At 57.5% G+C, this 22,514-nt stretch overlaps 2 protein-coding genes across 2 annotated transcripts in view; one reads left to right on the top strand and one right to left on the bottom strand.

The window, feature by feature from the left end:
- LOC139156246 (uncharacterized) overlaps positions 1-19,103 on the bottom strand; it is a 25,423-nt gene extending 6,320 nt beyond the window's left edge. The window contains exons 1-3 of the mRNA XM_070731606.1: positions 19,021-19,103; positions 18,563-18,926; positions 5,604-5,790 (exon numbers count right to left, since the gene is read on the bottom strand). Coding sequence (XP_070587707.1) covers positions 5,604-5,790; positions 18,563-18,926; positions 19,021-19,103 — 634 coding nt within the window. The remainder of the gene's footprint in view (positions 1-5,603; positions 5,791-18,562; positions 18,927-19,020) is intronic.
- Positions 18,751-22,514, top strand: HIC1 (HIC ZBTB transcriptional repressor 1). Its single transcript, XM_070735528.1, is given in 3 exon segments — positions 18,751-19,153; positions 20,319-20,977; positions 20,979-22,514. Coding segments are annotated over 3 exon segments (2,166 nt in total). The 5' UTR covers positions 18,751-19,101; the 3' UTR covers positions 22,434-22,514.

Here is a 22,514-nt window from a genome sequence, read left to right as displayed (position 1 = left end):
GGATGGATGGATGGATGGATGGAAGGAAGGATGGATGGATAGATAGATAGATAGATAGATAGATAGAAAGGAATGTGGTGCATTAATATTAAGAAAGACTCGAATGTCCTCAGAAAGAAAAAAAGGGTTTGAAGATGTAATTTAGCCGAAGAGAGCAAGAGCCATTTAATATAAAAGGAGCCGAGGGAAGGAATTAACAATGGAAGAGGTGGAATCATTTGACTGCTGAAAGTGAAAGGAAGGAATGATCAGAGAGCAGAGCTGGAGGGAAAGTCCATCTCTTCTCATAGTCTCTGGGGGGGGGAGCAACGGGGCAGGGGAGAAAGACAGGAGGCAGACGTGGGAATGTTGGGAAGAAGGTGGTGGCTGCTGCTGTGGACTAATATGGGATTCGGTCTGACTTATTTGTGGATCAGGCGTGCGTCTTCTTCAACATGCGATAACATGTATGTGACTGGCATTGCTTCCTTCCTTCCTTCCTTCCTTCCTTCCTTCCTTCATTCATTCATTCATTCATTCATTCATTCATTCATTCATTTTATTAGAGTTGAAAGAGACCCTGCAGGTCATCCAGTCCAGCCTCCTGGTCAAGCAGGAGACCGTACACCTCGCCAGCCAGAGGGCAGTCCAGTCTCCTCTTGAAGGTCTCCAGTGTTGAGGAGTTCACAACCTCCACTGGCTGGACGCTTCATTGGGTGATCCCTCTGACCGTCAGGAAGTTCTTCCTTATTTCCAGGTTGAACCTGTCCTTGGTCAGCTTCCAACCATTGCTCCTTGTATGGCCCTCTGGTGCCCTGGAAAATAGTGCGACCCCCTGCTCTCTGTGGCAGCCCCTCGAATACCTGTAGACTGCTATCAGTTCCAGCCACCTCTTTTCATATGAATTGGTCTGAGTCCCCTTATCCTTCTGGTTGCTCTTTTCTGTACTTTCTGCAGCACTCCAGGTGAGGTCTGACCACGAGGGCATTATAGAGTGGTACTCGACTCCAATTGGATAACAGAGTCGACTGACAATGAGTCAGTCAAGGTGACTGGGGCCTGTCCTTGTCCACCTGTCTGGGAAGAGTTTGATCTGGTGACACCTAATGAAGTGGACAAGGCCATTGGAGCTTTGAGTTCCGCCACCTGCTTACTGGATCCATGTCCCTCCTGGCTGGTTTCGGCCAGCAGGGAGGTGACACAGAGCTGGGTCCAGGAGATTGTCAATGCTTCTTTGAGGAGGGGTCCTTTCCGGCTCCTTACAAGGAGGCACTTGTGTGCCCCCTGCTCAAGAAGCCTTCCCTGGACCCAGCCATTCTTACCAACTATTGTCCAGTCTCTAACCTTCCCTTTATGGGGAAGGTTGTTGAGAAGGTGGTGGCGCTCCAACTCCAGTGGTCCTTGGAAGAAGCCGATTATCTAGGAGGCACTGTTCTCCAGTGGTTCTCCTGCTGCCTCTCTGGTCGGTCACAGTCAGTGTCCTCTTCTCTCCCTATATCTTTCTTCTATACCCTCTCTTCTATTCTTTCTCTAATTCTATTTCCTCAAAGGTGTCCTCTATTACCTTCATTGTGTATTGGAATAGATAGATAGATAGATAGATAGATAGATAGATAGATAGATAGATAGATAGATAGATAGATAGATAGGCAGGCAGGCAGGCAGGCAGGCAGGCAGGCAGGCAGGCAGGCAGACAGACAGACAGACAGACAGACAGATAGACAGACAGACAGACAGACAGACCTGTGAGGTCCTTGGTGCTTTCTGAGCTGAGGGGGTTTCTTGCCTACGTTTCATAGAATCATAGAACCATAGAGTTGGTTCCAACCCCCTGATCAATGCAGGATTCACCAAACCATCCCAGAAAGGTGACTGTCCAGTCTCTGTTTGAAGACCTCCAGTGAAAGTGGGCCCACCACCTCTTGTGGCAAACTGTTCCACCGATTTATCACCCTTACCGTCAGAAAGTATTTTCTGTTATCTCATCTAAATCTACTCCCTGGCAGCTTCATTCCATGGTTTCTAGTCCTTCCATGGGCTAATGAGAACAATGCTGACCCCTCTGCTCTGTGACAGCCCTTCAGATATTGGTAGACAGCTATCAAGTCTCCTTCCAGTCTTCTCCTTTGGAGACTAAACATCCTGAGATCCTTTAACCGTTCCTCATAGGACGTGGTTTCCAGACCACTCACATAGAAACATAGAAGTCTGACGGCAGAAAAAGACCTCATGGTCCATCTAGTCTGCCCTTATACTATTTCCTGTATTTTATCTTAGGATGGATATATGTTTATCCCAGGCATGTTTAAATTCAGTTACTGTGGATTTACCAACCACGTCTGCTGGAAGTTTGTTCCAAGGATCTACTACTCTTTCAGTGAAATAATATTTCCTCACGTTGCTTTTGATCTTTCCCCCAACTAACTTCAGATTGTGTCCCCTTGTTCTTGTGTTCACTTTCCTATTAAAAACACTTCCCTCCTGAACCTTATTTAACCCTTTGACATATTTAAATGTTTCAATCATGTCCCCCCCTTTTCCTTCTGTCCTCCAGACTCTACAGATTGAGTTCATGAAGTCTTTCCTGATACGTTTTATGCTTCAGACCTTCCACCATTCTTGTAGCCCGTCTTTGGACCCCTTCAATTTTGTCAATATCTTTTTGTAGGTGAGGTCTCCAGAACCATCCTTGTAACTCTCTTTTGAACTAGCTCTAGTTTATCAATGCCCTTTTTAACACCCCCCCCCAACTGAACACAGTATTGCAAGTGGGGTCGTAGCAAAGTACTGGAGAGAGGAATAATTACTCCATGTGAGCGAGATTCAATGCTCCTCTTGATGCATCCCAGGATTGTGTTGGCCTTTTTTGCAGCTGCTTCACACTGTCAACTCATGTTTAATCTGTGATCCACCAATACACCCAGGTCGTTCTCACCTGTGCTGCTGCTTAGACATATTCCTCCCATTCTATAGGTGCTGTTTTCATTATTTTTGCCCAGATGTAGGATCTCGCCTTTCTCTCTGTTAAATACCATTCTGTTAGTTTCAGCCCACGGTTCAAGCTTGTCTAGATCTTTTTGAATCCTATCTCTATCTTGTTTAGTATTAGCAACTCCGCCTGGCTTTGTGTCCTCAGCAGATTTGATAAGCTTTCCTTCAATTCCTTCATCTGGCTCATTTATAAAAAGGTTAAATAGCACTGGGCCTAGGACAGACCCTTGTAGCGCCCCACTTGAAGCCTTCTTCCAATTGGATGTGCAACCATTTATAACCACTCTTTGAGTACAACCACCAAGCCAGTTTTGAATCCATCTAACTGTTCTTTTGTCAATCCCATACTTGACCATTTTTTCAATAAGGATGGAATGAGATACTTTGTCAAATGCTTTACTGAAGTCAAGATATACCATGACCCAACTAGGGAACATCATCAGTGCTAGAAGGGGGAGGAGGAGGAGGAGGACTGACTGTGTTGTGCTCTCTGAGCTTGGTTGTTTTCTTACGTCTCATTACCCAACTAGGGAACACCATCAATGCTGGAAGAGAGTGGAATGTGCTTCCTTGTTTATATACTAGCAGTTTGCCCTGCATAAACAGGGAGCAGACCCCACCCTCCCTTGCACTGATGATGTTACTTAATTGGGTAATGAAACGTTTGCTGGAAAACAACCCAACTCAGAGAGCATGGAGGAGGCCAGACTGGCGTTTGTGCTGAGAACTGGAGAGTCGGGAAAACTTCCCTTCTTCTCCACAGGGATCCCAGAAGGGAACCGGCTGCAGGATCAGCTTGTTTGCCTTCCTCCTTCGAGGGAGGGGACAACACACTGCCCCCCCAGGGACGGGGCGCCTTTTGCAGGTCAGGGAGGGAGGCGTGAATGTTGACACTTAGTGTTTGTTGTGTCTTGATTTGGAGAATGAATTCGATAACACGAATAGGCTTAAATTAAGAAGGGGGATTTTTTTTGCATGAATACGGCAGCTGCCTGTTGAAAGTGAGAGTTGCAGTGTATTATGAAAATAAGCCATTGTGTGAGAATATGAAATGGTTCAATGCTGAGCTAAACAAGAGGCGGATGGTCTCCATGGTTGCTTAGCGTAGTGCATGTTGAACACAACAGAAGAGACTATAGAAGAGAAAGAAGAGGGGAGGGGAGAGGAGAAGAAAAGAGAAATAATACCGTAGAAATAGAACTAGAAGAGAATAAAGAAGAGGACAGGTCAGAACAGAGGACAATGGGTTATTTGGCCACACAGGGAATTTGTCTCTGGCATTTGGTGTATAGGCAAAGCAAGGGCATAAGAGCAGGGGGCAAAGCAGATCTTCATAATAAGGGAGGGTGGATAAAACCCTTCTCCAGCCACACCACACAGGCCCATAGACACACAGACCTCAGGCAGCCCTGAGAGACTGAGCTGTCCAAGAGAGGGGGGGCAGGAGGGAAAGAACTGGTTTTGGGCTTAGTCCTCCCATTCATTCACTCATTCATTTCTTTCATTCTTTCATTCATTCATTTGGCTTCTATGCCGCACTTCTCAACCGACTCAGGGCAGCGTACAACATAATAAAAGCAATACAATACAATGTGTAGAAATCTAATACTACAAACAAAGTTGTTGTTGCCATTTTTTAGTCTCCCTCCCCCCCCGCATAATACTGCCTGCCCCAAAAGGAGACAGCACTGTGGTGGGCAAGACTGGCCGAAGACCCCCCAACCCCCGCCAGGAGGTCAGCTATGCCGCACTCTTCAGATTCCACCTCTTTGCCCGGACTTGGCCCTCGGGAAGCGGAGCTCCGGTTCTGCAGAGGCCGCGGCCCGCCTCTGCCGTCCAGGGGGCCCCTGAGCAGGTCCGGCCGCCTCGCACAGACCCTCCGGAGCTTCGCCGGGAAGCCGATCCGGGAGCCGCGGGTGGCAGCCCAACTCTGGAATAACCGACCCTCTCCAAGGACTCCGCGGCAGGCATGAGCGCGCCCGGAACCCCGTCCCCGCCCGCCGCTTTTGCACAAGGGAGAAGGGGAGGCCGCGGAGGAGGCCCCGCCGCCCGCCCTCGCCTCGTCCTGCACCCACTAGGCTCCTCCGGCCGCTGCCCCCGAATCGCCGCGGCTGCCCTGAGCGTCCTGGTGGCGCGAGGCCGGGCGCGGGCATTCCTCGGCGGCCTGTGCTGCCCTCCTGTGGCCGCAACGGGCGTTGCGGCGAGACCAGGCGAGAGAACTCCGCGCGGCGGCTGTCGCTTCTCCCTGGGCCTCTGACGGGCCAACCAGGGGGAGCGCAAGTGGGCGTCGTCCCCGGAGCCCGTCTGTGGAGCGTCCCCGTCCTCCAGGCCCCGCTTGTTCCGAAGGGGCTTTTCTCCCTCTCAAGGGGCAACGGGGCTTCCTGGGGTTCCTTCGAAGGCGTCTCCCTCCTCACCCAAGGCGCGTCTTCCGCTCTGAGGGGCAGCACCAACCTTCCCCGACCTCCACTCAGAGCGGAAGAAGCTTCTGGAGGGAGAAAGGAGACGCCTTCCTCACAGCAGAGCCGGAAGGGACCTCGGAGGTCCTCCAGTCCACCCCCCGCGGGAGACCAGGGACCCTTTCCGGTCATCAGGCGCTCGGCGTCTTTTTTGCATGGGGCTAAGTGGGGCCTCACCACAAAGCGGCAATGACATTTCACAGGCTCTTGGCGCGATCCCGTTGTTGCTGCACTTCGGGTGGCGGTGGCAGCGGCACATGGCTGGCTCATGGGTCAGTTTGCAGCCTCCGCTAGACCTCTTCTGTGGCCTCACTGCTGCTCGCTCGTAGATGCCTTGAATCCCCAGCACTGGACGAGATGGGATCTGGTAAAACACAACAACGGCACCTATGGAGCTTTTGGGGGGGGGGGTTTCCACCCATTTTTAGTCATCTAGATGGTTGGGCTGCCCCTGAGCATACCAAGAGTGCTTTCCCATTTCTCACAAGGGCCCGTGCCTGCCTTTGGCCAGCCTGCAAATCTCCTGTGCCGGTATGGAACCGCACGGGGCCCTCGGTGCTCCCGGAACTGGGTGGGTTTTCTTCCCCGTGTTTCATTACCTAACTAGGGATCATCACCAGGGCTACAAAGAAACGAGGTTTGGAGAAAGGGGGGAGGGGGAGGAAAACTGTGGGGTCCTTGATTGTCTCTGAGCTTGTTTTATGTATTTACTTACTTCGTTCCATTCAATTCCATTCAATTTTTATGCTGCCCAAAGCCCCAGGGATTCTAGGCAACTCACAACCAGAAATAAAACATACAAATAAAATTAAAACTACTAAAAACAGTTTAAAAACAACTTAGGTCCAACAGTTCGAGACCAAACCTATCATTTATGGCTGGATCTCAATGATTACTACCATCAGATCAACAGGCCCAGGCCTGGAGGAAAGGCCAGGTTTTTACAGCTTTTCAAAAGGCCAGTAGGGTGGGAGGTCCCAGAGAGCTGGGGCAGCCACAGAGAAGGCCCTCCCCTGAGGATCTGCCATACGGCACTGTTCAGTTGACGGGACCCAGGGAAGATCAACTCTGGCAGTGTGGTAGGAGGCAAAGATAGTCTGGCCCCAAGTTTTCTTCCAGACATTTTATGACCCAACTAGGGAATGTGATCAGTGCCAAATATTATATTACAACCTTAGCATTGATGATGATGTTCCTGGGTGGAGAGTGAAACATCTAACAGAAGAAGAAGAAACCAAGCTCAAGGAGCACCAAGGGCCCTGCAGTGCTTCTCCTCTCGGCAACCCCTCTCTTTTCCAGGACTGATGGGTCATGAGATGTCAGAGAGCACCAAGGCCCCCACAGGCCAATCTCCCTCCCTCCGTCCTGGCCACTTTTTACACAAACTGTATCGTTGTTCAGTTAGAAAGCCCCCAAAGAGAGTGGTGAGGACAGCTGAGAAGATCATAGGAAATCAGGATTCTGCTTACAAGCACGATGCACCAAGGGAGCCCACCCTCCCACCTCGCAGTCTGAGTCTGCTGCTCCCCTCTGGGAGGAGGTTCTGCCAGATTCTGGGGGAGCTCTGTTCCCTGGGCCTCGTCTCTGGCAAACCCACCAGTTTCTTTGTTCTCACCACGTACCTGTATACGTCCCAACAAGACTGCCTTGTTTGTCTGTGTCATTAAGGTCAACATGTGCATTTGATTTGTTTGTTTGTTTGTTTATGTTTATTAGTGTATATTGGAGGTGATGACCCTTTGAGTGCTGCATGCCACGTGCAGCCACGATGGCGCAGTGGTTAGAGTGCAGCCCTGCAGGCTCCTTCAGCTGACTGCTAGCTATAGTTCAGCAGTTCAAATCTGACCACCAACTCCAGGTTGACTCAGCCTTTCCTCCTTCTGAGGGGGGGTCAAATGAGGACCCAGATTGTTGGGGGCAAAAGATGCTGATTCTGTCAACCGCTTAGAGAGGCCTGGGAGTGGGAAAGCACCAGGAAGTGGCATATAAGTCTAAAGGCTATGGCTATTGCAATGACATTTTATTTTAATGATTTGTGTGCATCCAGAATGAGCCACCCCGAGTCTGCGGAGAGGGGCAGCATACAAATCTAAATAATTATAATAATCATAATAATAATCATCATAATAATCGTCATCATCATCATAATAATACAGTGCTTGTCCCTGGTGTTGAAGGCCCAAAGCAGAGAAGGCTGCCCCAAACCTTGCATCCCACTGCAGGAGGCCGAAGGGTCCCTTTCGCGTGAGCTCTTTCGGGGCAAAGGACACACACCGGCCAGAAGGTTCAAAGCAAGGCGACCGTCCTCGTGGGCTGCAGAAGCCCCCTTCCCCATCAGAGGACCAAGAAGGAGAGAGGCTGGGAAGGCCCTTGCCCGCCTTCTGTCCCTTCCTGCCCCCCCCCTGCCAGTTCCCAGGGCCGTGGAGGCCGCTGGCCATGGACTGCGCCTGGACCCTCGTCTTCCCCTGGGAGCCCCACCCGGCTCGTGGCCCCGGCTTCCCTGGCTGGCCCTCCTGTCCCCCCGAGGTCTCCCTGACCTCCGGATGCATCTGCCTGGCTGCGCTCGGCCCCTCCCGCCCTCCCGTTCCGATCCCCCTTGCCAAGGCCTTGTCAGGGCAGCGGGTGCGAGCCAAGCGGAGGAGAAGGGCCTCTCCCTGGAGAACATCAGCCGGTGACACCGCTGCAGGGAATGCGCCCCCCACCCCCCCCTGCACGGGGAGCCTCCCTCCGGCCGAGCGTCCCAAACAGGATGTGTGGCTGTGGGTGTGTATGAGAAGAGCCTCTCCGGCCACCCTCCTCCCCTGATCCGGGGCCAGCTGTGCGAGGATTATGGGGGGGGGGGGGCATCTGGAGGTGTGAATAGGGGGGAGAGATGTAAAGGGTTCACACATCAGGAAGCCAGGCTTCCTCCTCCTCCACCCCGCCCGCATGAGGGCCTCGGGGGTCTGTAGAGTTGTCCCAGCACGGCTGGACAGGCGCGCACGAGAGACGCCCCCCTCCCACTCCGGGCAGCAGCCCACTCGGCGTCTGCCAGGCAAAAGCTGCCCCCTCCCGCGAAGGGGGGCGCCCACGCGCGCGCTGGCGAGGCACCAAGGCAGCCGACAGGAAGCTCCGCAGCGCCTTGGCGGGGGGGGGGGGGGGGGGGGCTCCAGCCTGGCTGCGCGCGGAGAGCGGGTCGGTGCGGGCAGCCAAGGCCCGGGTAATGGAAGCCAGGTGCGGGGGCTTTGGGGGAAAGTTCGGGAAATCGGGGCTTGTCTCGCGTCCAAGGGGGCCGTCCGGGCGGGCGTCGGAGCATGCGCCCCAGCCACAGCTGGCGGAGAGGCCACGGCTCCCAGCATCTGGCTGCCTCGCTCGCCTCTGATTAATGGGAGGGGAGGGGCGCAGGAGCCCCTCCAGCCAGACCGCCCCACCACGAAGCGCTCCAATGTGCTGAACTCATCACGGAAACCGTGCCCCTCCCCGTGCCCTTCCCAGAGCGAGCCTCACGCCCGGGCCCGAAGCCCCCCCGCCGCCCCGCCCCCTTATTTATTAGCACGCCGTCGGCTCCGCGGGCTCCGAAAGGATCGGGTCCCCCCCCCCCTTTTCGCATGTCTTGATACGGATGTCCCAGAGCCGGCCGGGAGGGGGGGGGGCGGAAGGGCCGCGATCCGGAGGGGCTGCCCAGAACTCCCCCCTTTGCCCGGGGAAGGGAAGGCTTGCGGGACGGTGGGCGGAGCTTTGGGGGGGGGAGGCGCCGTGTGCCCCAGGCCTGGCCTTGGAGGAGGCGACCTCTCCCTTCGGCGCCCCAGGGATTCCCAAAGCCCCCATCGATGAGGACCCGGGAGTCAGGGGGACTCGGTGGCACCACCAGTCGGACGGTGTGGCCGCCACCCCAGCAGCCCCTCCCGGGCAAGGCGAGCCTCTGCCCGGCCGGCCTTCCCCTTGGATGGGGGTCTTTTCCAGGGAGCCTTCCTTGGAGTTACTCTGTGCCCCCCCCCCGCCCTCCCCCCAGCAGGGGGGCGTCTGGCAACGGACAGGAAACCTGCTGGGGGCGCGCCCCTCCCTCCCTCCCCCCCCTCCCTTAGCAGGGCAACCTGAGATGTCAGCCAGGGGGCTCCGCAGAGCCTCCGGGAGGCAGCTGTCTCCACGTTGCAGGGTTGGGGGGGGGGTGATTTATACATACCAGGCCAATAAATTACCTGCGCGGGGCCTCGGGGAGCCATTCCTGACAAGAGCCGCTGCCAGAGCTTCCCAGGATTGTTTCCAACAATTAGCTGAAGACAAGGCGAAGGAGGAAGGGCAGAATCAATTTCCAAAGCCCCCCCCCCCGCTCCCCACTCCCCAACACTTCACGTCTTCAGCTCAGTTTGGCTGCCTTCGAAGTGGTCGCGGGGCCTTCGGGAGGCGCAGCTGCCTGGATCCCGCCACGGGCCACGTGCTGCCACCCGTTCAGGTGCCTGGGCTACTCCGCCGCCGCCTCCCCCCCCCTGCAGAAAAAGCTGCCTCCCCTGCCCGCCCGCGGCCTGCTCCGAATAAGGGAGTTCGAAGGGGGCCCTGGAGGTCTTCTAGTCCCGCCCCCTGCGCAGACAGGGAAGGAGTGGCTGTCCGTCCTCAGAGCCTCCCGGGATGCAGCCCGCAACGCCTCCGGAGGGATCAAGGGACCCTGGTTGTGTGAAGGGCTCCTTGTCCTGCTTCTCCAGGCCACCACACGCCCCCTCCCCTCCCCACCTACGAGGAGACCCTCCCGGCCACGTGGCTCTGAGGCCAAGGGCTCCCCAGGAAGGAGAAGGCCGAGCGCGCCCGGGGAAACCGAGGCACTCCGGCGGGGGTGTGTGGGGTGGATGGAGGCTTTCCCCCTAAGTGCGGTTCTTCCCCTTGGGACCGTCTCCGGGGAGAAATGAAGCCCGAGCTGCTGCTATTTGGAAGCGAAGGCGGAGCCTCCGTTTCCCCAGGGATGCTGGTATTCCAAGGTAGACTGCTCCTGAGGAAGACGCTTGGCTCCAGCCCCCAAAAAGGAGGAGCCGACAGGTCTGTAGCCAATGAAGGGCTACCAACATTGTTACTACCACCCTGTGGGCGGGGCTTATGCAGGGCGCCCTGCATTGTCTTTCAGCATGTTTCAGTGCAAATTGGGGGCTCTGGGGTGAGGCTCCATTTTCGCTACCCCCGCCCCTCCCCCGCGTCCACCACCCCCTGCCGGTCCAGGGAGCAGCCCACCCCTGTCTGCAGCTGCTCAGGAAGGTGTCTTTCATCTCTAGAGGTTTCCTCCGTGCACCCCCCCCCCGCCCAATAATCAGGGTTCCTTTGCAATCTCTTGTTTTATTTAGATCGCCCTTGGCCGCTTCTGAAGCCCCTGGACTTCAATTCCCACCACTGGCGGGGGGGGGGGGTTGAGGGTGGGGGGAGGGGATTCTGGGTTTGAAGTCCACAGGTTGTCCTGAAGATCCCAAGACTGGACCCCCGGTTCAAAGAGTGCCGAGTCTTTCTCTCTGAGAAGTTAAGAGAACCCCACCTGACCCGCTTTGTCCTCCGAATCCAGAGCCCACAAGCGGAGAAGCCAGAAAGGCGACCGGGCATCCAACAAGGCCTCTGGTCACCAGGCAGATTGACAATCCACCCTGCAGTTGCCCCAAACATTTGGCTTTTCTTTCTCTTTCTATTCGTCTTTTTCTCTTTTCTTCTTTTCTGGTTCTCTCTATTTTCTCTCTATTCAATTGATTTAAAATGCAATTTATTGAATTAGTTTTAGTTTAGTTTTAGTTTCATTAGATTTGTATGCCGCCCCTCTCCGCAGACTCGGGGCGGCTCACAACAAAGTAATAACAGTATACAATGTAACAAATCTAATATTAAAAATTATCTAAAAAACCATCATTTAAAAATCATACAACACAAGCACACCATACATAAACTATATAAGCCCGGGGGAGATGTCACAATTCCCCCATGCCTGGTGATATAGGTGGGTCTTGAGCAATTTACGAAAGGCAAGGAGGGTGGGGGCAGTTCTGATCTCTGGGGGGAGTTGGTTCCAGGGGGCCGGGGCCACCACAGAGAAGGCTCTTCCCCTGGGGCCCGCCAGACGACATTGTTTAGTTGACGGGCCCGGAGAAGGCCAACTCTATGGGACCTTATCGGCTGCTGGGATTCCAATTGTATGTTTGCAAGCATTTTGTCAACTTCGTATGTTTTAATTGTTTAAATAAAGTCTTTTTAAAATTAAAAAAACAAAACAAAGAAGGCACCGAAATTGCCCCTTCCTCTTTTACTCCCCTTGGTTTTGCAGGCTGGGCAAAGGAAGAAGCAGCAGCACCAATCGGATGGAAAGTTAAAAAGCAAAAAATATATATTTTATTTAGGACTCGGGGCTGCTTACGGCATCTAAAAGGAAGTACTGTACGAAGCAGTTCTCATATTAAAAGTGATCTGAAAACCCGCGTTATAAGCCCATTCAGTCCCACTCATTCATACCGCCACCATTAGCAAATAACAAATCCCAGCGGTTCTTTTCAATCCTTGTGAATATGCACAAATACAAAGTCACTCACTCACTCCACACACACACCCTCCCTCCCATTGAGGGAATACGTCTAATGCTGTGCAACTGAAGAGCATTGACGAAGAAGAGCTACAGGTCATCCTTGGCTTGCAACGATTTGTTTAGTGGCCATTTGACCTTACGGTGGCACAGAAAAGGGGACTTTGGGCCATTTTTCACCTTTACGACTGTTGCCGCCTGGGGGAGGGGCCAGGGATGGAAATTTGGACACCTGGCGGCAACCGGTTCCCCTTGATGGCGGTTGGGTGGGTGGGTGTGTCACGTGGCCCTGTTTGTGGCCTTCTGACCGGATTCACTTATTAGCCCTGTTGGTAACTGCAGGGATTCACGTAACGGCTGTGGCAAGAAAGATCATAAAGGGGGGGCAAAGCCCCTCCCCCTTGTCAACTGTCTCACTTAGCGACAGACGTTTTGGGCTCAGTTATGGTTGTAGGTGGAGGACACGGCCGGCATTGATGCAGCAAGTCGATTTCTGGGGTTGGAGCCTGTTTTGTCCCCCCCCTTCTCTTTTCAAGACTCCTGAGCTGCACCCCCGTGGTGATCCTGGGGAGGAGGGATCCTCGGGTGCTCTGCCCCCCCCTCCGAGCCTCCACTTTTCAGTGCCCCACCCGAGACACAGAGGGCTTAGCCGGCCTAGCCCCCACCCACCCAACGAAGGCAGGCCAAGCCAAGTGCCCCTGGCAGCTCTGAATGGGCAGCTCAGAAGGGGGGGGCTCTGGTGCTGCGAAGCCCAGTCGGACTCCAAAGGGGGGCAGCTGAAGCCCCCCAGCCTGGAGGGGAGAGGTCTCCCTTCTGGTCAAGGGGCATGTATAAGTGCCCCAGAGAGTGCCTTCCCTCCCCTGTCCTGATGTTTCTCTTTTTACTAGTGTGTGTGTGTATGTATCACATGTTTTTGCTGAATTTTTTTAAAATTAAGGCAGACTAGGATAGCTCTATTTTGGCCTTGTTCTGGCCTCATCAGCTAGCCATACCCTTATATATGTGTGTGTGTAAATATATATAGACAGTCAAAACATTATATATTCGACACAAAATGTAACCCTTCCCTGGTACAGAGCTGAAGGGATTGGATACTGTAGCCTAGAGGATAATTCTCTGCCTTACAAGGCAAAGGTTGCAGGTTCAAGTCCCAGTGGGTATGGCTAGCTGATGAGGCCAAAATAAGGCCGAAATAGATCTATCCTAGTCTCCCTATATATATATACACATACACACACACACACACACACACACACACACACACACGTATATCAATATTATTATATAGGCACTTGACAAAACAAACAAATAAATAAAATAAACCAGCGGTGGGTCTGCTGCCCGCTGTTGCTCGAGAGTGCGGGGAGGGAAGGGGGGGGGACAAAAGGAACCAGAAAACACTGAATACAAACTGAATAAAGTAGATCTTGCAGACGACTCTCGCTCTGTCAAAGATCTTGGAATACTCACATTATTTTATTTCATTTATTTCATTTATTTGTCAAACGTGCAGGATAGTAGTACTTTGTATAAACACAACGTAAGTAAAAAGTAAGGATAAAAGAGGACAGTAGGGCAGCGACCGTAGGCACGGTAGAAACGGGGAGTGGTCGACGGTAGACAGTCTAAGGTTAATTTTGGGGGGGGGGTTGAGGATATCGAATGACCGGAGTGCCAAAGTTGCCCACTGCAACAACATCGCCAAAAAGGCTTCAAGAGTTGTTATGTAGCTTCTGCTCCGGTAATCTCACACTACTAACCAGAGTGTACAAAACTTTCACCAGACCAATCCTCGAATGCAGCTCATCAGTCTGGAACCCCCAACGCATTTCGGACATAAACGCTCTAAAAAATGTCCAGAGATACTTTATCAGAAGAGCCCCCCACTCCTCCACTCGCAACAGAATCCCCTACCCAACTAGACTTACAATCCTGGGTTTAGAAATCTTAGAACTACGTCACCTTTGATACAACCTAAGCATAGCCCATAAAATCCTCTGCTACAACGTCCTTCCTGTCAACCACTCCTTCGGCTTCAACCACAACAACACACAACAGATACAAACCCGACTGTAGAAAATATGACTAGCAACCGAGTGGTTGTTGCCTGGAACTCAACACCTGACTGTGGTCTCATCACCAAACCCCCAGAACTTTACCCTTCGACTGTCCACTGTTGACCTCCCCCGATTCCTAAGAGGTCCGAGTAAGGGGCGTGGATAGGCGCACCAGCGTGCCTTCCGTCCCTGTCCAATTGTTCCCCCTTATCAGGCCCATCTCATCCATATAAACGGCGTTGTATGTATATTACAACTACGTACTTGACAAACTAACTAACTAAAATAAAAGAGGGGGCGGGTCTCCTGGAAAGCCTGGCAGGAGCTGGGCCAGAGGGGGGGGGGACCCACCGCACCCCCTCGAGGACCCCAGAAGAACAGAACCCTCCAGCCCCCACCTGTCTCTAGAGGGACCCCGAGGGTCTCAAAGGCTGCCTGCCTCTGAGGGGGTTCTGGCCCAGTCAGGTTGGTGTGGAGCTCCCCTCTCTGCTCTTCCTGTACTGGGGTGGCGGGGGGGGGGGTCCATAGCAGGCCTGGGGCATCTGCTTTAGCCTTCGCCGTTTCTGGTTTCTCTCTCTCTCTCTCTCTCTGTCTCTCTCTCTCTCTCTCTCTCTCTCTCTCTCTGTCTCTGTCTCTGTCTCTGTCTCTGTCTCTCTCTCTCTCTCTCTCTCTCTCTCTCACGGGGGCGGGGGCTGGACAAGTCCTTCAATCAGCTAGAGTCGCACTCGTCCCCCGCTGGATTCGCGGGTTCAGCCAGGACTGTTTCCAGCTTACATAGAAACATAGAAACATAGAAACATAGAAAAAGACCTCATGGTCCATCTAGTCTGCCCTTATACTATTTTCTGTATTTTATCTTAGGATGGATATATGTTTATCCCAGGCATGTTTAAATTCAGTTACTGTGGATTTATCTACCACGTCTGCTGGAAGTTTGTTCCAAGGATCTACTACTCTTTCAGTAAAATAATATTTTCTCATGTTGCTTTTGATCTTTCCCCCAACTAACTTCAGATTGTGTCCTTAACTTCGGACCTTAGCCATTGCATTGAACTTAGCAATAGTATTTAGACTTATGTTTATTTATTGGTACAGTATTTATATTTATATACCGCTCCATAGCGCTTTTACAGCCCCCCCTAAGCGGTTTACAGAACTTCCTTTCCTGATTTTGTTTGTGGGGGGGCGATCTCAAGGTCCCGGTGCCGGCAGAGTTCCGACGAGCAGGGCGCCCCCCCTCGAGGAGGTCCCCCTGCCGCATCCCCAGGACAGGGGGCGGGGGCGGTGCCCGTTGCTGCCTGGCAGAGAGGCCCCCAAGCGCGGCTGCCTCCCTGCAAGAGGTTGCGGGAAAAGAACCGACCAGCCGTGAAGTAGCGTCTCCTGCACCAGCAGGGGGCTGGACTAGATGACCCGCAAGGTCCCTTCCAACTTTAATAATAACATATTTATTTTACCCCCGAAACGCACCGCAGCCTCCTCTGCCCATTCTCGGCCCTCCCGGGCACAGCGCCTACTTTGGCATCGGGTTCTGGGAGGCCCGCGGAGTCCAGAAAAGCCGGTTCTGGGGGGAGGCCGAGAGGTTTCCGCGTGGACCTTCTTTCTAAGTGAAGTAGCCCCGTAGAGGGCGCGGGAGGCAGCGGTGGCGGCGGGTCTGAGACCAGGTAATTGGTGGCCTGCCACCCGGACCCCGAGGGCGACCCGCACAGTTCCTTCCCCGCAGGGCCCCGGCGCCCTTCACTCACTCCCAGGGCTACTAGAGGGCTAAAAAGAGCCTCCGGGGCCTGCAGCGGTCTACCTGCCGGTGGGGGCGGCTCATGCAACGCCCGGAGGCCCTGCAACCGAGCCCGCCTGCCAGCAGGAAGCCCCGACGGGGTGGGGGGGAACAGCACTAACTCTCCAGTGGAAGCTTCTGCGCCCCACGAGGTTCGGGGGCGCTCTCCGCAAAGCCCACCCGAGGCGGGGCGGGTCCCAAGCAGGTCCGAAACGGGCCGGGGAAGCTTTCCCAACCACGGCCACGTTCTGGGGGTGCCGTCGGGGTTCCGGAACGAGTCCCTTGGAGGAAACCAAAGCTTCCAACCAGCCGGCCTCTCGCCCTGGGAGACCCGAAACGTCTCTCCGGGGCTTCTTCGAAAAGAAAAAGACCCCGTTCCTCCCGCTCCCCCGCCAGGATTCTTCCGTCCAACGGAACCGAAGCTCTCTCGGTCCCGCCAAAACTACAAGGGAGGTTGGGAGGCCGGGGAGGGGGGCGGGGGCGGGAGAAAGCCAACAATTGGTTGTATTCCCTTATTTAGCGAAGTCTTTACTTAGGGAAGAGCGGGGCTAAGGCGTGTAGGGCTCTGTGTGTGTGTGTGAAATTCTGGCCCTGCGGGTCCGAAAGGCGGGCGGGGAGGGTTCAGTTCGCGTTACAATCGGTCGGAGCCGCCTTGGGAGTCACAGTAAACGTTGCAGCTGTCAAGGAATTTGGAAGACGGGACTCCGACCGGCCTCGAAAGTTTCTTTTATAATCCTCCCCCCGAAACCAAAGACATTTTAATAAATAGATGATAGATAGATAGATAGATAGATAGATAGATAGATAGATAGATAGGATAGATAGATAGATAGATAGATAGATAGATAGATAGATAGATTAGATAGATAGATAGATAGATAGATAGATAGATAGAGATAGATAGATAGATAGATAGATAGATAGATAGATAGATAGATAGATAGATAGATAGATTTGCGACTCCGCGTTTCGTTCTAAAAAGACCCTTTTACTGTCTGGTTGGACTTCAACTGGTATCGCGGCCCCTTCATAAACGTGACTGCAAACAGCTTTGCTTGTGTCGGATCGAAAGGCGAGGCGCAGCAGCCGTCCCTAAACTTCATACCTTTTACAAAAGAGAACTCTGTTCGGAAATATTTGGAGGGCCCGAGGGAAGGGAGTTAAAGTTAAAACCGCCCAATAAATTACACGGGCCACGAAATTGGAATCGGTTTTTATCCGTCGCCCCGCAAGGAACGAGATTCGTTCTGGGTTATTCCACTTTCTGATTTGATTTTATATTTTCTCGATTGTTAGTGAGCGCCGCTGGGGGGTGGGGGTGGGATCTTAAAATCGGTTTCCCAGGTTGGAGCTATGATGAAAAATATATCAGAAGATCAGGAGTTAGGCTTCTTTCTTTCTTTCTTTCTTTCTTTCTTTCTTTCTTTCTTTCTTTCTTTCTTTCTTTCTTTCTTTCTAATGTTAGCCTAACTCAGAAGCTTCAAAAGATGAAGATTTACGCAGCGCGTTTTCAGTCTCGCTAGCGGCCTTTTCGGGGGGGGGACGGGGGGGAGGCGAAGCAGCTCTAGCCTTTAAGGGCCCCGTTAACGAGCCCGATGCGGACTCTGGGGTGCGGGCGTGGGGGGAGGGCCTGGAGTGGGAAGCGGCGACCCGGCCAGCGCGGAGAAAGCGAAAGAGAAAGGCACTTTCCCTCCCAGCCCTCCGCCTGCGACGCCCCGAGATCGAGACTGAATCCTTTGATCTCCCGAAAAATCACTTCGGTTTTGTTAATCGGCTTTTCCTGCTTTTCTCACCCAAAACTTTTTTTCCCTTTCTTTCCTTTTTTACATTCTGGCAAGTGCGGGAAACCGAGGCGCGTCTCGCCCGTGGATGTTTTGGCCCTGAAAACTAGAGAGTCTCTTTCGTCCCCGGGACCTTTGGGCGGGGCGGGGGGGTTCCTACAGACACGGCTGAGGCCTTTGGGCTGGAAGGAACCCCCCCGCAGCCCATGCCCTCCCCCCAGGTTTCCACGACGTGGCCAGGCCAGACTCTACATTTTGCTGCCCAAACAGAAATTCGCTTTGCTCGCCTGCACCGAGAGAGTGGGGAACTGTTCGGAAAGAGGCCCTTAAAGTGGGACAGAAGCGAGGCCCCCCTTTCTTGCCCTTCGAAGCCCTCTGCGGGACACTTCGGGCGGCCTGAGTCCCCCTGGCCGGTTTTGAAGCCCCCTCGGCCCCGCGCCGCGCCTGTCAGAGGAAGCTGCCCTGTCCCGGCCAGGATCCGGGGACGGCGGAGGGCCCCGGGTGCGAAGTCGTCGGGGTTTGAGGGGCCCTGAAGCGCCTGGCAGATTGCCCAGCGGGTCTCGGACGCCACTCGGGAGCCACGGAGGCCCCTTTCTGCTCAGGGTCTGGGCCGCGTGCTCACCGCCCACAGCACCAAGCCGGCCCAACCACGAAGGAAGAGTCCCGGAACCAAACCATCGGACTCTTTTTTGGGGGGAGGGAGGTGAATTAGGCTTGGCCTGGCCCGGACCTTGAGCGGCGCGGCCTCTGAAACGGCCCGGAGCAGATTTGCCGCCTGATCCGTCGCGCCACGTCGCCACCGCCAGGGGTCGCCGCATGGGCAGTGATGAGGGGGGTGTCCCTGGGGGTGGGCGGGGAGCGGATTTCTTGGACGGAGGCCGCGGGAGAAGCCAAGACCCCCGGGCCCCGGAGGGAAAGGCCCGGCAGAGGAAGGGAAAGGCCGGAGGGAACAGCGGCCGGGTCCGCACAGCCTCAGCTTCGCCCGGCTGCGACCGCCCCGAGACACTCACCTGGCGTGCCACCCGGGTTCCCTCCGCCGGCGCCTTTCCAGCGGCTGCCCCGCGCGCCGGTCCCCTCGACGGGGCGGTCTGGGCTCCCGGCTGAGCGCGGCCGGTCCTGCTCCGATGGGCGCGCCGTGCTGGCCCCGCCCTGCTCTCGGGGGCCCAGCCTCTCCCTGCCGGCCCCCTTCGCCGGGCGGGGGTCGCGGCGCGGTCTCCTCCTCCCCGGGGCTGCTCCTCCGGGACCCCGCCGGTGGCTCCTCCTCCCGCCGCCCGCCTCCAGCCCCGCTGCCCGCCCGCTCGCCTGTTAGCTCGCTCGGCGCTGGCTGGCTGGCTGGCTCGCCGGAGGAGGAGGAGGAGGAAGCCGCGGAGGCTCCTTGAACACGCCCGAGTTCAGCCCGGGGTCAGGCGGAGTTCGCGGCCCGGCCTTTACCTTTTCCGCCGCCGCGGCGCTCCCGGCACATGGGGACCAGCCGGCGCAGCCTCCAGCAAGCGGCCTGAGGCGCTGCGAGAGGCGCAGAGGAACGCCGCCGTGGCAGCCGGGCCCAGACATGCGGGTGCACGCGGGCCTCGCCTGCCTGGCCGATCCGACGGGGCTCCCAGGTAAGGCTGGGACGGGGCGGGCGGGCGGCAGATCCCGGTCTTCGCGCCTCTTGCCCGCTGCCCAAGGCGGCTCGGCCAGGCAGGAAGCGGCCCTTCGCTCGGACTCCCCGCGGGCGGATTCCGGAGTCAGGCGATGGAAGAGAGCTGCTCATCCGGAGGCATCGGGGCTCCGGCCAGTCCCCGAGCGGCGGGCGGCTCCTTTTGGGAAAACGGGTGCCGCGGCTGGACCTTGTCCGCCGGGCTGTCCGACTTTCTCCCTCGGTCCTGGAGCCCCGGTGCAGCCCGGCGCCCTCTCGCTCGGGGAAGGGTCTGCCGCGTCCGAGCCTCTTTCATCCATCCGCCCGGCCTTCGGCTTCTCCGCCCGGCCGCCACCCGAGTCCTTCAGCCACGGCTGCCCGTTCCGCCAAACTTTTGACAGGCGGCGGGGCTGCTCTTGCCGGGTCTCAGGGCGGGTTTGCGGGCTTGGGTGGCCTTTCCAGCCACTAGGCGATCCCAAAGCGGAGGCGCTTCGTAGGGTGCCGGACCAGAGTGCGGGGCCAAGGAGCCCGCAGCGGGTAAAAGCCCACCCTGCCGGTTCACGCCGCAGGGCGGTTCCCTAGGCAGGCCGACTGTCAGCCTGGCTCCCTGGTTCTTCTTCGCTCAGGCCCGCAGCCCTGGAGTCTATCCCCCCCCCCGGCCCAAATCCGGCCCCTCGCGGTGAGATCAAAACCCGGCAGGCTAACGAAGGCCGCCCTGGCTTTCCTCCGGGAGGCGACCGGCAGAGAAACGGCGCCGGGATCCAGCTGAGAGCTTCGGGGCAGCGCCCAGCGGACCGGAAGCCCGAGGGCTCTGCGCCCCTGGGTCTGTCCCGTAGGCGGCGGGGGGCGGGGGAGGCAATGCGAGGAAGTGGTACCGAGACTACCCCGCCAGCAGGTGTGAAGCCCCACCCGGAGGAGGGCGTGCGAGGCGGTGATCCGGGACCCACCGGGGCTGAGCCCCCTCCCCCTCCTCCTACCCCCTCCCCTCCGCCGCCTGAGAGGGAAAGCCCCTCTATAAGGGGAGGCGGCGGGCGAGGCGAGGCGGCGCAGAGCAGGAGAGGTGCCCGCTTCCCGGGCCTGAGCGGGGCGGGCGAGGGCGGCCAGCCCAACTAAGGCCCGCCGGGCTCTCTCTGCTCCAATCCCCGCAGGCGCAGCGATGTTGGATGCCTCGGAGTCGACGGGCCACTCCCGGCAGCTGCTGCTCCAGCTCAACGCGCAGCGCACCAAGGGCTTCCTCTGCGACGTGATCCTGGTGGTGCAGAACGCGCTCTTCCGCGCGCACAAGAACGTGCTGGCGGCCAGCAGCGCCTACCTCAAGGCCCTGGTGGTGCACGACAACCTCATCAACCTGGACCAGGAGATGGTCAGCCCGGCGGTCTTCCGCGCCGTCCTCGACTTCATCTACACCGGCCGCCTGGGGCCCGGCGCCGAGGGCGAAGCTGAGCCGGCCGGCGATGTCACCGCCGAACCCGCCTTGGGCGCCATCCTGGCCGCCGCCAGCTACCTCCAGATCCCGGACCTTGTGGCCCTGTGCAAGAGGAAATTGAAGCGCTCCGGGAAATATTACCAGCCACGCGGCAGCGGGAGCTATTCGGCCTCCGCGCCCTTCGGAAAGCTCGCCAGGGGCCTCCGCGCCGCCACGCCGGTCATCCAGAGTTGCTTCGGGGCTCCGCCGCGGCCGGTGGAGGCAAGTAACCCGCTCAGCACCCACTGCGGGGAGCTGTACGCCGCCGCCGCCCACCCGCACGGGCTGTGTCCCCCGCTCTGCGGCCTCGACCTCTCCAAGAAGAGCCCGAACGGGCCGTCCCCCGCAGCTGCCCCCGCAGCCCCCGTCCGAGAGCCGCCTCCGAGCCGCCGTGGAGAGCCGCGAGGGCGTCCTGCCGCCCCGGCTCGAGAGCCCGGCCTTGCTGCCCCCCCACGCGGCCTTCGGGGAGCCCGGCTCCACCGCTGCCCTCCAGGCCGCCTTCCCGCACTTGCAACATCGCGGCAGCGGCGGCGGCAGCAGCCCCGGGACGGAGCCCAGCGCGCGCGTCGAGGTGGCGCCCGAATTCCTGTACCGCTGGATGAAGCACGAGCCGCTGGTGCCGGGCTACGTCCTGGACGACGAGGAGGAGGAGGAGGACGACGAGGACGACGAGGAGGGCGACTGTGGCGGCGCCCGGCGGGATCAGGGCGGCGGCGAGCGCGAACTGGAGCCCCAGGCCCCGTCGCCCGCCGGGCCGCCCGTGCGCAGCTACCTGGAGAGCGCCGAGCGCGACGGGGGCCCGGAGGAGCTGGAGCCCGACAAAAGCAGCAGCGAGGAGACGGGCGGCAGCAGCGGCGGCCCTTCTCCTGCGGGGGGCAGCCTGGAGCGTTACCTGGGCTACGAGCCGGAGAGCTTCGGGGGCGACAACCTCTACGTGTGCATCCCGTGCGGGAAGGGCTTCCCGTCCTCGGAGCAGCTGAACGCGCACGTGGAGGCGCACAACGAGGAGGACGAGCTCTACCGCAAGGCGGCGGCCGAGGCGGCGGCGGTCGGGGGGCGGATCTCGCCCTACCTGGACAAAGCGCCCCCGCCGCCGCCCCTGCCGCCCCCGCCGCCGCCCTCGGGGCCCCCTCCCGCATGCGACCTGCTGCGCCCCTACCGCTGCGCCTCCTGCGACAAGGCCTACAAGGACCCGGCCACGCTGCGCCAGCACGAGAAGACGCACTGGCTGACGCGGCCCTACCCGTGCTCCATCTGCGGCAAGAAGTTCACGCAGCGCGGCACCATGACCCGCCACATGCGCAGCCACCTGGGCCTGAAGCCCTTCGCCTGCGACGCCTGCGGGATGCGCTTCACGCGCCAGTACCGCCTGACCGAGCACATGCGCATCCACTCGGGCGAGAAGCCCTACGAGTGCCAGGTGTGCGGTGGGAAGTTCGCCCAGCAGCGCAACCTGCTCAGCCACATGAAGATGCACGCCGCCGCCGCCGCCGCCGCCGCTGCCTCCGACGGCAAGCTGAAGCTGGACTTCCCCGACGGGGTGCTGGCCATGGCGCGCCTGGCGCAGCCGCCCCCGCCGGACAAGGAGCTCTTCCAGCACACCTCGCACTTCCTGGCCGCCGCCGCCGCCGCTGCCGCCGCCGCCGCCGACCCCAAGGCCGCCCTGGAGAGCCTCTACCTGGGCCTGAGCCCCGACAAGGCGGCCGAGGTCTTCGCGCCGGGCGCCATGGTGGCCGCCGCCCAGCACCTGCACAACGACCACCACGCGCGGACCATTGGCCGCTTCTCGCCCCCCTGATGCCCTTTCTGAGCGGGCGGCGGCCGCTCACCCCCCACCTCGGGCACCAACGCCGACCCCTCCCGCGCTGCCCGTCACGCC

The sequence above is a fragment of the Erythrolamprus reginae genome, chromosome 1 (assembly GCF_031021105.1).
Source record: "Erythrolamprus reginae isolate rEryReg1 chromosome 1, rEryReg1.hap1, whole genome shotgun sequence".
NCBI classification, from domain to species: Eukaryota; Metazoa; Chordata; class Lepidosauria; order Squamata; family Dipsadidae; genus Erythrolamprus; species Erythrolamprus reginae.
Note: the sequence above shows the minus strand (reverse complement) of the source record. Positions and strands in the feature narration are given on the sequence as shown.